Source organism: Acartia tonsa, chromosome 12, assembly GCF_053477335.1.
Source record: "Acartia tonsa isolate MP-2025a chromosome 12, ASM5347733v1, whole genome shotgun sequence".
NCBI classification, from domain to species: domain Eukaryota; kingdom Metazoa; phylum Arthropoda; class Copepoda; order Calanoida; family Acartiidae; genus Acartia; species Acartia tonsa.
In genome coordinates this window covers 17,722,382-17,738,105 of record NC_137271.1, presented here as the reverse complement: position 1 = coordinate 17,738,105, position 15,724 = coordinate 17,722,382, and the positions used below count along the sequence as shown (strand labels likewise).

Genomic DNA, 15,724 nt, shown 5'->3' with positions numbered 1-15,724 from the left:
CTGTTACTTCATATGGAAAAGTACGTTTTTAAAATCACAAAAAATACTACGCCTAAAAAAGTTTTAACTGTCAAAATACGTTTTCCCCTTTTAAAACATTCTATTCATTGCTTTTAAGAACAGTTACCTACAATATAATTAAAAAATATTAGTATTTTCATATTTCTAAGATGTAACAATAGTATTTGTATGTAGGAAATGTAAAAAATAACAGGAAAATAAAATATTTTAAGGAAAACAAAGACAGATGTATATTGCGTATTTATTTTTGTTGCTGATCAGCTGTTTGGAAAAACCCTTTGCAGCCAAGACTAAACATTTTTATAAAATATTTTCTATTCAAATTTTAATTCTTTCAAATTCTTCTTTCTCTTAAGAACATAATCTACAAAAAAATGTATCTTAAATATTTATTTCAAAAATTTGTGTCGCCTTTGAAGGGCAAAAGCTCTTAGTAATAGTCTTCGTATTTGGCGAGGTTGCGTGATTTTTAACCTTTATTTTGATGGAATATTATGATAAGACTTAAATGTCGTCGTTGCTGGATGATTTATTTTTGGAATAAGGTTATAAAAACAAACATTTTCCGATATTCTTTCCTTTTCCACTTCCCCCCCCCCCCCTTAATTTCACAATATATTCTATCTAATTCATCTTTTTTTTTATTTTGTCTATTTTATATCTCTTTCTTATTTCTTAGTTCTGTATGTATTTAATTGGCTTACCCTTTTGCTTCTATATATAGGCTTCAAATGTGTTATGGTTTTTTTTTATTGGGGGAGGGGTAGATATTTTACCCTCAAAGCTTCCTGCAAAACAGCCTTAAACCTTAAATCATTGAATAGAAGAAAAAATAAAAGAATTTAGTTGTTTCCGAGATCTTACTCGAAAAAAAACACAACCTCACATAAATGCATAGTCATACATCCACCTGCTTCACTATACATTATTATTTGAAAGCAAAGCATACTATTTATTTATGTTAATAATAACACAACATTTATTATTTGATTATGATTACATGTTCAATGGATAAGGGGAATATACAATGTTAAATATTTACCTTGTTTTTAACATGAAATATTTTCTTATAACAGTTAGGAATCGCAAAAACTCTATGTCAGTTTGTCCATTTAAAACATTCTGATTTTCAACTTTTTTGACAAAAACCTTTTGTACAATATAATTATCCTATTCATCGGATTTTTATAATAATGTTTCCTAAGACAAGGTATAGTATAATAAGCGAAGCATCTATTAAATCAAATCCAAAAAGGATATTATGTCCTTATACAATTTCCGTATTTTCACAATTTTTGCAACAAAAATTATGTACATCTTTGTTTTGTCCTCCCTTTCGATTCAAGAGCTTCGCTTCATGGATATCGTCATCCTTGTTTGTAGTGAAACTTCTGATAATGTCTATTTTGTCTGATGGAAAAGTGTATTTTATTGCAATTATATATAGATGTATGGATTTTTTGTAAAGATACTCTATAGCTTATTTCATGTTATCAGGGAAGAAAACCATGATTAAAGAGCATCTATACTATAAATTACTCTGTTCATCCGATTGTTAGACTTTACTAATCTTTAATAATATTTAAGGTTCTCTTAGAACTTATAAAAAATAATTCCACTCATATTTCCTTATCCCCTTTTTCATGAACTTTACTGCACTATATTTGTATAGTTATAATTAATCAATAATCAATAATTATTATTTATTATGAGTTAGGATTATAATTACATCTTACACCTCTTGTTATTTGCAGCGTAGTGGGTTGTGGGGGTAGGTAAATGTTTGATTACCCCTCCCTGGCCCCCCAGATTTTTTTTCTTTCTAAACCCTGAAAGTTTTTTTAAAAGTAAACAAGTAAGATTGTTTTCACCCATGTAAAATTTATAAGTAAAATATTTTTAATGCGCAAATGGGCTTTTTGCAACCCCCCGGGCCCCCCCCCCCCCCTCCTAAAAAAAAGTAATATCCTTGAGGTTAGCTACTCTATTATTCCAAATGCACACGCCTCTGACGGTTTGTAGGTAAAGGTTAGGGTAAATAGACTAAAGGTCTAAATGTTACACCTGAAAAAACAGAGAATAGAAACCTTTCATTGTGGTATCTATATATTCCTGAATATAATATAAAAAAAATATGTTTTCCTCTTAAGAAACAAAATAAATTAAGATTAAGAAAAGTAGGAATGTGTACAATTATCAAGAAGAAGTACGGAAAAGTGAAATAACATTCATTAAAGCGAAGCTCTAAAATTAGAACAAAGGTCAAACGAAAAAATAACAACTGTAGAGTGTCAGAACTTAATAAGCAGAACATTAATTTGTAAGTCTAAACAAATTGTACATAAAATTGAAGCAATATTGTGTAATCAGTGATAAGTAATAGATAAATCATTAATCAGGGATAAAGAAATATGTTAAGAATAAATCAGGATTAAAGGACGAAAAATAATATTCCATTTCATTTGATTTTCCCAAAACTTGTGAATATTCCTGAAAATTATTGAAACATGTTGAGCTAATTTGGTCAATACCCAGAGATGAAGGGATAGGACAATGGATTGATAAATTAATTATTCCTTTGACATTTATATTGTAAAATCTTGCTATAATAGCTGTTATAGATATCGGGTTGATAAAAATGAAAAAGATAAATATATAATTGGATTCAATAGTTATTTGTATAAGTCTGTCTTTGGTAATTTCTAAATATTAGATAAAATATGATTATGTTATGAAAATGAAAGAATAAAGGTGGCACGAGCTATATGTAGTTCTACCCACTAGGTAGGACCCCGTGCAGACTTTCAATTGGATCTTTGAATATCACCAAATATAGTCGGGAATATTAACACAGCCAAGTCGCTACAAAAGAGCAGAAAGCAATTTGCTAGCAGACGAAAAAGATCCCCACAACTTTGGCCAGTTAGTTGTTTGGTTTTTAAAATTTTTAGGGCATTGCCACCTCCCTCCCTGGAAAATACCATAATACAAATAATTAATAATTAGGTTTATATGTTTGTTGATCAGGGAGGAAGGGGATATTGGGCTGTTAATTACATTAGTCCTCAAGTTTTATAATACCGTTTTCTTATTCATTGGCCAGCAACTTTGGGGACTTGTATAGAATATTGATTGTTTGATTTATTTGATGATTATTTAAATGTTTCAACCACTAATTGTAATTTACAAAAGGGGTAAATCTGTGTATCTTCTTTAGAGGGGCACATCTATTTATCGGCCATTGTCTTATTCCTTTAGATCCGTGTTTGTTGGTACTAACGGGAGGGACAGAACAACGGTTATTAAATTGATCTATATCTCTTTAGTCTCCTAATTTATAACCAAAGATATAAAAGTCTTTATAGATGGCGGATATAATTTATTATTCAACACTATTTTTAGTGGGGAGGAGGGTGGTTTCTCTTTGGATTTAGGTTAAGCACCCAACCCCAAAATTGTATACACTTTTTCTGGACCTATAAGAAGCTTCAATGTTATTGAGAATCCGTTCGGTTAATGGATAGCTAGATTATTCGCTACAGACAGACACACAGAAATTCAGACATACTGTTTCTTTTATGTATGGATAATGGATATCCAATCGGCCAATTCTTATTTGAATGTTCTCAAAGATAGAGTGCTGAATTTTTGGATGCTTTTATGAATGTTGTCATCCTTGTTTTGATAATTATCGGTAAAATGAAATGTCTTAAGACAAGTACTAATGACAACTCTATCATACTTGACATTGTGAGTTTGTTATTGCTGCGCTACTTGTACAGACAATAGACATGATTGCCCAAGTTAAAAACGAAGTTTTCTATAATTCAGGTTGGTCCGTCCGTAATGGTTAGCTCATTTCGTTAATTTAGAGATGTTAGACTTGTCCTATCGATTTCAAACTTTGGGATGATTCCTACTACCTGTCCCAAGTGATGGTGACCATTTTCGTCTAATAACAAATTGGGCTCTATTCTTTTGGCTGTGAACATATTTCTGACACTATTGACTGGTTTCAAAGACCCTATACAACATTGGGACATGGCCTTGCCCTTTGGGCAAAGTTACACATAGCTCATGTCCCCTCTATTCTTTTACTTTACTCTTGTTGTTAAATATATAATTGACATGATATGATTGATCCAAATGCTAATGTGATATTAATGGCTGGGAATATTTACATTTTACTAGCGAGGATGCTCAACATTTTGTGTCTGTTAGTCTGTCTGTAATGCCTTCGGGATGGTTATTCTTTACAATAATGTATTTATTATCTTACACTAGATTTTCAGGTCCTTTAATAAAGTGAAACACGCAGTGGGCTAAAATAACGATTTTCCCTTTCAACCACCTTTACCGTTTCAACTCTCCTCCTACTGGATGAATGAACTGACCAACAAATGAGTTCCATGATAGCAAGCTAAATTGAAGACAATTTTTCTTTGTCTTGATATCCACTTATGTTCTAAATCCATTTAGCTGGGAATATTTACATTTTAGTTGCGAAGATGCTCAACATCTTGTGTCTGTCGGTCTATCTGCAATGCTTTTAAGAAAGTTGTTCCTCCATGATAAAAAAAAATAAATTGCAGATCTAGATAAAAATTATAAAAATTATGGATAAGGACTTTAAGACTTTTAGATTGATAAAATTTGATAAAGATTAGGTTTACATATCTACATCTACAAGTAAAAGTTATTCTATGTATTATATAGGTATACCTACTTAAGATATACTTATGTACACCTAAATGGACGATAATTTAATGTATATCTGCAATGATAATTGATAAAATTACCCCTTCTGGTAGATTAAATTGTGGAAAAAAAGTGTTAAAAAAATTCGGGTGCCAGTAAAAGTTACAGTGCTATGTATGTATTGTAGTTTCATCTTAAAGGAAAATATTGTGAAATTTTTGCGCGAAGCTATAGAAAATCTTGTTTTGAGTAAAAGGGGGTAATTTATATGTTTTAGGGTTCCCAGGCATCTCAATTTAAACAACAACAAAAAAAACTCTGCCCATCCCATGTAACGTCCTTTTACTTGTTACGAGGGAATTTAAATGTATCTGTATTGTTATTACCTTTTATAGATGTATGTAAATAATGGATGTAGAATATACGTGGATATTGTGCCAGGGGAATTATTGGAGTCATTTTAGCTTGCTAAAATCGAACTCATTTATTGGTCAGTTTGTTCATACAGTAGGAAACAGGGGATTGGGTAAAGGGGGTAATCATTATTTTAGCCCTCTGTGTGTTTAACTTTATTAGAGAACATGAAAATCTGGTATAACAACTAGGTAATAATATATCCATTAAATAATGTACATTTATCTATAACATTACTTGATCAATGGCCCATAGTTTTATACAGGGATATGACCATGGACGATAAATGTTTCTTCTCCCATTTTTGTGTACAATCATTTCTTTAGCAGACTGAAATGTTTAAGTCCCCTTTATCTCAGCAAATAAAGGGATAAGATGATGGTCGATAGATTTATGTACATCTCAAATGATGATACACAAAATTACCGGTTTGTAGATAACAATAAGTGGTTGAAACGTTTGGACACTTAATAAACTTAATTAACTAACTAATCAAAATTCAATAAAAGTCCCCAAAGTTTTCAGCCAGCAAATAAGAAAACTTTGGGGACTACTAAAGTGTCCAATGTCTAAATTGTTATAGAAAAGGAAGGAAGATTTCCACATGGCTACTTTACGATTATGGCTATCCGTTACGGTCGGACTGTCACTCTGTCCCTGATTATTTGATGAATGGGTTACTGATATGCTATATTATTACATACAAATAACAATGGTCAATAGCGCAGGGAGGGAGGGAGGGGACATTGGACTGTAAATTAGACTGGTACCCTAAGTTTTATAAAAATAATTTCTTATTCGTTAGCTTAAAACTTTGGTCAATTTTATTGATTGGTTTGTTTCAAACTAAAAGAATCCTAACTTTTCAACCAATAATAATAATCTAATAAGGAGGATTAATCTTGTTATCAACATTGGGTACGTGCATCAGTTGACGTCCATTGTCTTATCCCTTAAGATCACTGTCAATATAAAGATGATATTTATACGAAACAACAAACAGGACAATTTAGCTAGTCTTAACTTAATATGACTGTTGGAAAAGATTGGACACCGCTAGTTTGTACTACCCAATCAAGATTTGACACCTAAAGTTTTTAAACAAACTATCAGAGAACGTAAATATAAATCTTTAGGGAGAGGTATGAATTTCAGTCCAATGTCCTCTCCCTCCCTGCTAATTTTCCAAAGATAATCATACACATCTGAATATTTTATTAAATTAAAGTTTTTGTTCATTGTCCAATCCCTGTATCCCTGAGGGTGACAAATAATTAATTATGATAGACAGACACTTTGACATTATATTGACATGTATTGCTAATTTTTTCTTTGACCAACATTTTGTAGAAAAAAATTATTTACGGTGTTCCAACATTTACGCAGTGATCTTGGGATAAGATATCGGACGATGCATTTATATATACACTACTATAGATAATACTAGCGGTTACGCCCCTAGAATCTAGGAACTCTGAAGGACAGAGAGGGGCTGAAAATGCTTAAAACCATCCCAAGACTTTAATCTAAAAATAAACTTACTTAAAACCATCACAGGACCTATATGAAGCTTGCCTAAAATAGAGAATCTAATCGGTTCAGAAGTTATTGAGATCTTAAGCTTTAAATCAAAACCCTTACAACTTTTTATCACAGGATTACCTAAATTGTAGTTAAATTTATTGGCTTTAAGGTCAATAACAAAAAACAACAAAATCAAGATTTAATTAAAGTAATCAAAATTTTTAAGCCATCGAATGAGAGATAGTGCTTACAAAGGTTTATAATGGGAGGAAAGTGCCATTGGACTTTACCTATCAGAACGTTTTCTGATTAAAACTTTGTGATATTTGATTTTGATTGGTTGGTTTAATCTAGCAAAGTTCAAACTTTTCAACAAATAATCTTAATCTACAGAAGGGGTTAATTAAAATTTTTCCTCATCATTGAAGATGTACATGAATTTATTGTCTATTGTCTTATCCCGTAAAAAAATCTGTTAGCTGAAAAAATGAAAAAATCTGCTAGCTCAAAAAATGTAAAAATCTGCTAACGCTGAAAATACCAATATTTCACGGTGATCTTAAATATATCATCCCTTTCTAAACTTGTAAATTGTAACCCAGCTAACATTTTCATTAAAATTCATTTAATTTTCATCTTTTTCGCTTACATCTATTCATTTAAAATCATCATGCCAGAAAAATGAAAATCAGGGATATTTCAGAATCAACTCCCTTCTAAAATGGCACCGATTTTGATGATTATAGAAATGAATTTTAAATGACAATCATTTTTGTGGAGACCTGACTTTTAAATGACAGTCATGTTTGTAGAGAAATGAAATTTACATGCCAGGTCATCTTTTTACGGTAATAATATATAATGTAAAGCAGCATCCAAGGACTTGCCACATGTACCTAAGTATGATGGCCAATGATATTACTAAACTAAATAATGTGTTGTAGTTGACACCGAATCATGTCGTTTATATGACTAATTGAAATTGTAATTCAAATAAGATTTCTTTTTTTTAAATGAATGTTAAAAATTCCTTTCATGTTCAAAAATATTTCCGTTATATTTTCTAATAACATAATAATTACTCAATTTTAATTAAATTTATTTTTACTTAAATTTTCCCACTTTTAAAATCAAAATTTGAGACCTCTAGCGGGATTTTTTTTAACCATGTAATATAGAAAAAAAGAATGACATGAAAATTAAATGAAAGTCATTTAGATGAAAAAAAGATGACAGGAATGTTTTTTTCATGAAAAAAATGAAAAGTAAATGACCAGCATTTATTTTTCATCTCTTAATGATATGAAGATTCTTGGCATAATTTGGAAAAAGTCAAACATGAAAATTTATTGCCGGGTCATTTTTCGGAAAATTACAAAAATGAAAAATAAATGCTGGTCATTCACTTTTCATTTTTAATGAAAAAAACATTCTTTTCATCTTTCTGGTATTTGGGGGAAAATTACAAAAATGAAAAAAAAATGCTGGTCATTTATTTTTCATTTTCAATGAAAAAAAGATTCCTATCATTTCTATGAATTTGAAATTGTCATTTGATTTTTTTGGAGAGATGACGCATGTTTGACTGGGAATTAAATAACAGTAGAAATTCAATAAAAAATGCTTTCCACTGTTCTGTTATAAATCCATGTATAATCTTCAAAGGAATCCCTTTCTTTTATTTCTAGAATTCACCGTGCTAGTTTTATAAATCCGCTAATGTTCATGCTTATTGATCGAGGGATCAGAATTATTCTGATAACCAAAGTATAGCTAGATGTATGTATGTATATCCTATTATTTAAAGAAGAAAGGTATTTGGCTGCAGCTTAAATTTTCGATAACTGAAAAACTGATTGAGTTCTCCATTTTTGAAAAGCTTCACATAGATACTGGGATGGTTTTAGACCATTTTATATATGTTGTGTGATTAGGTTATTTTTATACCCTTTCCTAAGCCTTCCAATATAAAAACCCTAGTTATATTAGGTGCGCAACCGTTATTCTATAATACAAAGTAGAACGATGTCTGTCCATATAAAGCTTAAGATCTCGGTAACCGCTGAACCGAATGGAATCTACTCTTCAGGGAATATAGGCATTGGTCCTGCGGTGGTTTTATGCTATTTTTTGGGGATAGCCGGGGAATTTATCTAAAACTACAAGAATATATTGTTGTTTTTCCACATAAAAAAAACAAGGGGTGGGGGAAGGTAAACCCTCTATCCTATCCTTCTACCGTATGAAAATGAATAAAAATTTTGAAACTTTAGTATAATTCTACATAAATACACTACTTCAGATGGAAATCTCTCAAATCAATTTTGAAAAACTTCCCCTACAAATTTAACATACATACAAGGCAGTAGTAAAGCACAAATGTACATTTTGACCCCAAACTTTCTGATTTATTATGTAGAAATTGTTTAACTTTAGAGTACAAAATTTTAGTTTGGCTTTAACTACGATTAAAGCAATACTAAAGTGTTTTAAAGTCGTTGTTAGTAGCGCGGCTACTTTAAAGTTAAAGTCTGTTGGTCTGAAATAGTTACTTAAGTGAATTGATGTTTTTTATGTTTATTAGCCTATTTTACACATCTAAATTGTTTTGAATTAGTTTTGCCATAAACTTTAATTAAATATTGCATTATCAAAACTTTTTAATAGTTATGGTTCAATATTAATTTTGATGTTCTAATTAGACATTTTATTTCATTTTATTATTAGATGTTTTTTTATCACTGCTCTTTTCATGGTCATAATTGTTCCTTTTTAAATAATAAAAAAATCATATTTATTCTTTTTGGAAAAAAATCTGTCAATCTAAAATTTATAAATCTACAAAATAAATAAATATTTATATTTCACATAGTAACATAAACATATGATTTTTAGTTCTATTTGTTATTTTTTTTTGTTTAATATGTATGTGATTTCAGTAATTTTTCATTACTAGTGATACTTCATTGAATAACTAAATTTATAGTAAAAATTTTAAAATGAATTCTTAAATTTTTCAGAAATTTTAAAGATGTCTGAAGGTAACAAAAATTACATTTTATGTAACACATACCCGGAAGAGAGTTTAAATTATACTGGTCCCCAAAATCTTATTAAATTAATCTTTCATTGGTTGACTTAAAAACGTTGGGAACTTTTATTAAATTTTGTGAAATACAATCTAGAACTGTCTATAATTGTAGGAGCACTTATATACCAGCTCAACACTTTACAATTAGTGGTTGAAACATTTGGACACTCAATTTAATGAACCAACCAATCATAATTTTATAAAAGTTCCTAAAGTTGATAATCCAACGAATAAGAAAGAGTTATTATGAAACATTTGGGACTAGTTTAGTAAACAGCCCCATGTCCACTCCTTCCTTGCTATAATTGTGTATATTCAGGTAGAAAGAGAGGGGACAATTGGCTTTTTATTACACTAGTCCCCAAAGTTTTATAATAACATTTTCTTATTCGTTGGCTTAAGAACTTTGGGGACTACAGTAAATTTTGATTGGTTGCTTCATTAAGTTGAGTGTTCAAAGTTTCAACCACTAATTTTAAGCTACAGAAGGGGTAATTTTATGTATCATCATTGGGGAATGGGATGTACATCAATTTATCAGCCACTGTCTTATTCCGTTACATCCCTTATGTTTAGGTAGAATTGACCGGTGGAAGAATGCCTGGTACAATAAGAAAACAATGTGGCACAATGATGAACCACAAAATTACCCCTATTATTGTCTATGTTCAGGTAGAATAGACAGGTGGAAGAATGCCTGGGACAATAAGAAAACAATGTGGCACAATGATGAACCACAAAATTACCCCTATCATTGTCTATGTCTAGGTAGAATTGACAGGTGGAAGAATGCGTGGAACAAAAAGAAAACAATGTGGCACAATGATGAACCACAAAAACATCTTGTAGAGGTAATTTAATTTTTAACTGGTAAACGCTAAATTAATGTACATTGTGCCTCCCCAATGATGATACAAAAAAATTACCCCTTCCGTAGATTAAAATTAATGATTGAAACCATGAGAGAGGGGCTTATACTAGTCCCCAAAGTTTTATAAAAACGTTTTCTTATTCGTTGACTTAACAACTTTGGAGACTTTAATGAATTTTGATTGGTTGATTCATTAAGTTGCGTGTTCAAACGTTTCAATGCAGGGATCTAAAGGGATAAGGGAATGGCCGATAAATTGATGTATGTACATCCCAAATGATGATACATAAAATTACCCCTTATATAGCTCAAAATTAATAGTTCAAACTTTGAACTGTAAACTTAAATAACTAAATTCACTAAAGTCCTCAAAGTTGTTAAGCCAACGAATAAGAAAACGTTTTTATAAAACTTTGGGGACTAGTATAAGCCCCTCTCTCATGGTTTTAATCATTAATTTTAATCTACGGAAGGGGTAATTTTGTGTATCATCATTGGGGATGTACATTGATTTATCGTCCACTGTCTTATCCCTTTAGTTTCCTGCTAAATCATACTTGTTCAGAACCTTGATAAGCTGACCGCTGGAAAGAAAGATGCCAGAATTCTGCTGCCCCTCTGTGGAAAGGCTGGTGATATTATGTGGCTCTATAACCAGGAAACAAGTCTTTTTAAAATAAATATTGATAAAATCTAGCGGAGTCAATTTCAGGTGCCAGGTATGCTCCTGTCGGTACTAATCCTCCAGTTCTCCAGCTTTAACTTTTTCAAACTATGTATAGCACAAAAATGTCTTTTATGTCCCTTTCGATTCCTCTTCTACAAAATTAAAGTAAAAGAATAGCACGAGCTATATGTAACTCTACCGAAAGAGCAGACAAAAAAGGTTGCCACTACTTGGGACAGGTAGTTGTCTGGGTTATAAACCTATACCTATACATTTATTGTCTCAATCTAGAATCCAAAAAGACTTGTTGTACAGGGGTATAGCATAGTTGGAGTGGAAGGTGTCGCTTATGTGGTCGAAGAATTCTTCAATGAAAATAATCTTCAATTTCAAAAGGAACTGATATCTTGTTTTAAGAATTAATACCAACTGTTTCGGGAGGGTTGGATGGAGGGGATTTCGACTGTAGATTATAGTGGTACCCAAAGTTTTATAACCTTGTTTTCTTATCCGTTGGTTAACAACTTTGGGAACTTTTGTTAAATTTTTATTGAGTGGTTCTAAACCTGTAGTGTTTTCTCTTCAATTAATAACTTATCTACAGTAGGGGTAATTTTGTTTATCATTATTTGGATGTATACTGTATATAAATTTATTTAACCACAGGTTGTGTGATTACATTAGGGGATGAAACAAGGGAAAGGTAGTCCTTCCCAATTTAAATGTCAAAGGGAGCTTTTGCACCCCCCTACCCTACACCCCTCTACCGTACCCCTGATATAGATTATAATTATTGGATGAAAAGTTTGGACACTATTAATTCACATTGACCATTCATGAAACAACCTGGAGACCTAAACTTTTTAAAGCGAACAAATAATAGATGACTTTGGTTTCGCCTTGAAAACAAGTTATTCAAACAAAGGATGAAGTGAAAGAAATTGATGGATTCAAATTCTCTAGCCAAGATGGCCGTTTAGTCGTCTTTGCTTGCGACTTCTTCAAGATAACTAGTGATCTTCTGGGAAGCATTGATGCTGTTTATGACAGGTATTGTCTACAAATCCATCATCTACCAGGGATAAATAATATCTATCTATTAATATAGAATAAAGGGATAAATATGTCTCTATAATGAAATCTATATATCTAACTATATGTATCTATCTATCTAGAGGTGCTCTGGGAGCTATTAATATAGAATACATGGATAAATATGTCTCTATAATGAAATCTATATACCTAACTATGTATCTTTCTATCTAGAGGTGCTCTGGGAGCTATTAATATAGAATACAGGGATAAATATGTCTCTATAATGAAATCTATATACCTAACTATGTATCTATCTATCTAGAGGAGCTCTGGAAGCTATTAATATAGAATACAGGGATAAATATGTCTCTATAATGAAATCTATATACCTAACTATGTATCTATCTATCAAGAGGTGCTCTGGGAGCTATTAATATAGAATACATGGATAAATATGTCTCTATAATGAAATCTATATACCTAACTATGTATCTATCTATCTAGAGGTGCTCTGGAAGCTATTAATATAGAATACAGGGATAAATATGTCTCTATAATGAAATCTATATATCTAACTATGTATCTATCTATCAAGAGGTGCTCTGGGAGCTATTAATATAGAATACATGGATAAATATGTCTCTATAATGAAATCTATATATCTAACTATGTATCTATCTATCTAGAGGTGCTCTGGAAGCTATTAATATAGAATACAGGGATAAATATGTCTCTATAATGAAATCTATATACCTGACTATGTATCTATCTATCTAGAGGTGCTCTGGGAGATATTAATATAGAATACATGGATAAATATGTCTCTATAATGAAATCTATATACCTAACTATGTATCTATCTATCTAGAGGAGCTCTGGAAGCTATTAATATAGAATACATGGATAAATATGTCTCTATAATGAAATCTATATATCTAACTATGTATCTTTCTATCTAGAGGTGCTCTGGAAGCTATAAATGTCGAAGACAGGGACAAATATGTTTCTATAATGAAGTCAGCTGTACAGGGAAAGGATTTCAGGTAAGATTTTTTTTTCCAGGGGTAGCCCCTAGCTTCAAGGGTCTTCGCCATAAGGGATAGTTATATAGAAACTCTAACATATATTATGATAGTTTTTATAAAAAGAAAGTTGTTGGGAGGGGAGGATTTTTTGGTACCTCAAGGCTCAAACCCTTCACAGATGTTTATTATTTAAAAAAAATAAAGGTCTTTTTTGGAGCCAAGTGGTTTTATGTTTTATCTCCTTCCCCTTCAAATAAAACCTTTTCTGGACCAATGAAAACTTCCCTGAAAATTGTATGAAAGATCGGCCCAGCTTTATAGGAGATATTAGCAGACTTATATAGAAACATATTGACAGACATCTTGTTACTTTATAATATAAGATATATGTATTTATAAATCTATCTATCTAGGTATCTGCTCCATGGGTTTGAGTATGACCTTGCAGTATTCCAAGGACCTCCACGGGCTCTACATAAGGATCTTATCAAGAATATGTTTGGTAACAAATGTACACATTTAGAAAATCTCCTGCTACTCTATAATTAACTTATATTTGTTGGTCTGCCCATCAACCTCTACATATTAATATAACTTATTTACCTAATTGCTATAATGACATCCTAAATATTTTCTTATTCTTACTAGACATTAGTTTACTGTTCTTCTTGCAGAGAAAATGATTTTATTTTGACAACAATACACCTTTTAAACGTTAATAAATATTTCTATCCTATAATACAAAGTGATAAGATTTTTGTTTGAAGCTAAATATCTCGAAAACTGCAGGATTGAATGGGTTATACTTTTCAGTGAAAAAAAATGTCTTGGGAGTGGTTTTAGAATATTTTCTAACATCCCCCTTCTTCCCCCGAGAGGCTAGGGGTGCAGCAACAATCTATAATACAAAGTAGAACGATGTCTGTCTGTCTGTCTGTCCGTCTGTCTGTCCGTCTGAAGCTTAAGATCTCAGTAACCGCTGAACCGATTGGGCTCTACTTTTCAGGGATTATACCTACTGGTCCTGTGATGGTTTTAAGCTATTTTCTTGGGGGGTGGGACACCCCCAACCCCCCCAAAAAATGAAAAATATCCCTTCCCAAAAATTTTTTTTCTTTTTAAAACTAAAATTAAAATAGTGGGGACGACTACCCCCCCCCCCCAAAAAAAAAAAATGCCCCCCTCAAAAATTTTTTTAAAAAATTTTTTCTTTTAAATCTAAGATACGAAAAATTGGTTTGATTAAAGCTCTTCGGGCAAAACCCCTAGAGGCTACGGGCGAAGCCGCTAGTTATATTATAAAGAAGCATGGATTTTTTAGTCTGAACCTAAATATATTAGAAATAAATTAAAAATGCTTTTGGGTAGTTTTAGACTATTTTCCTGACATCCGCCGCAATCCCCTAGAATCTAAGGGTGTAGCCCCCTAATAATAATATTTTCAGATGATTTTTGTGAGATAGAAGTCCTAAGCGAAACAGTAGACAAAGAATTTGAGAAGCTATTGAATCTTGACAAATGTGTGGAGATTATTTATTTGATGAAGCCTAAAAATTAATCTTGCACCTTAAAGTAAAACAAGGACTAGAGTGTCAACAAGTAGCGTAGAAATAACAAGAAATATAAATTGAAAAGGTAAACGAAGATTGCTTAAGACAGCTTTTTCTTACTGCCATTCATAAAAAAAGTTAAAAATGCAAATAAATTACAACCACGTTAGTTTAAGTAAATAAGTTAATAAATTCTTTATGACTTTGCATTTAAATTATTCATTGTTTTAATGTTTCAAATATTTTTACTATCAATTATATTTTTTGTTTAATTGTTCAATAACTTTTTTTTTCCGGTATAGCTTCTAAACTGATTATAACCGGTTCTCAACTATACTTAAAAATCCTGTATTACAGATAATTTTCCACGAATACTAAAATAAAAATAATTATTATAAGTATAGTCAATGATGTGTCTACTAGATATTTTAAATATTAACTATTCTAAACCCTAAACGTATCGTATTTCGAGTAAATTTGGAAGGGAATTTAGACATATGAAAATATTGAAATTGGGGAATATTTATATACGTGTGCAAGAATTCTATTTCAAAAATAGGATATTAATTCCCCTCTCACTTCGTTCAAAAATACATCCCTATTTCTATTTTTCTAAATATTCAAATTTCTTAATATTTATATACGAAGTACTTGGTAAATAAATAGAAGATTTTGAAAAATAATAAATTTTTACGTTTTATATTTCTATTTCGAAATAAATCACGCAATCTTAAATTAAGTATGTTCGTTAAACAATTCCGAAATAAAATTTACTAGATATATTAGACTTTTAGGTTCTTTCTATGAAATTAATGTGATGACATAATT

The 15,724-nt window shown here is 31.0% G+C and overlaps 1 protein-coding gene across 1 annotated transcript; it reads left to right on the top strand.

Annotated features, from left to right (window-relative positions):
- Positions 1 to 9,673: 9,673 nt before the first annotated feature.
- On the top strand, positions 9,674 to 15,299 carry LOC145334573 (putative thiopurine S-methyltransferase). Its single transcript, XM_080180067.1, has 8 exons — positions 9,674 to 9,698; positions 10,421 to 10,599; positions 11,185 to 11,278; positions 11,603 to 11,684; positions 12,214 to 12,336; positions 13,281 to 13,364; positions 13,760 to 13,848; positions 14,792 to 15,299. The coding sequence occupies exons 1-8, from the start codon at positions 9,689 to 9,691 to the stop codon at positions 14,902 to 14,904; spliced, it is 774 nt and encodes a 257-aa protein (XP_080036193.1). The 5' UTR covers positions 9,674 to 9,688; the 3' UTR covers positions 14,905 to 15,299.
- Positions 15,300 to 15,724: the final 425 nt, after the last annotated feature.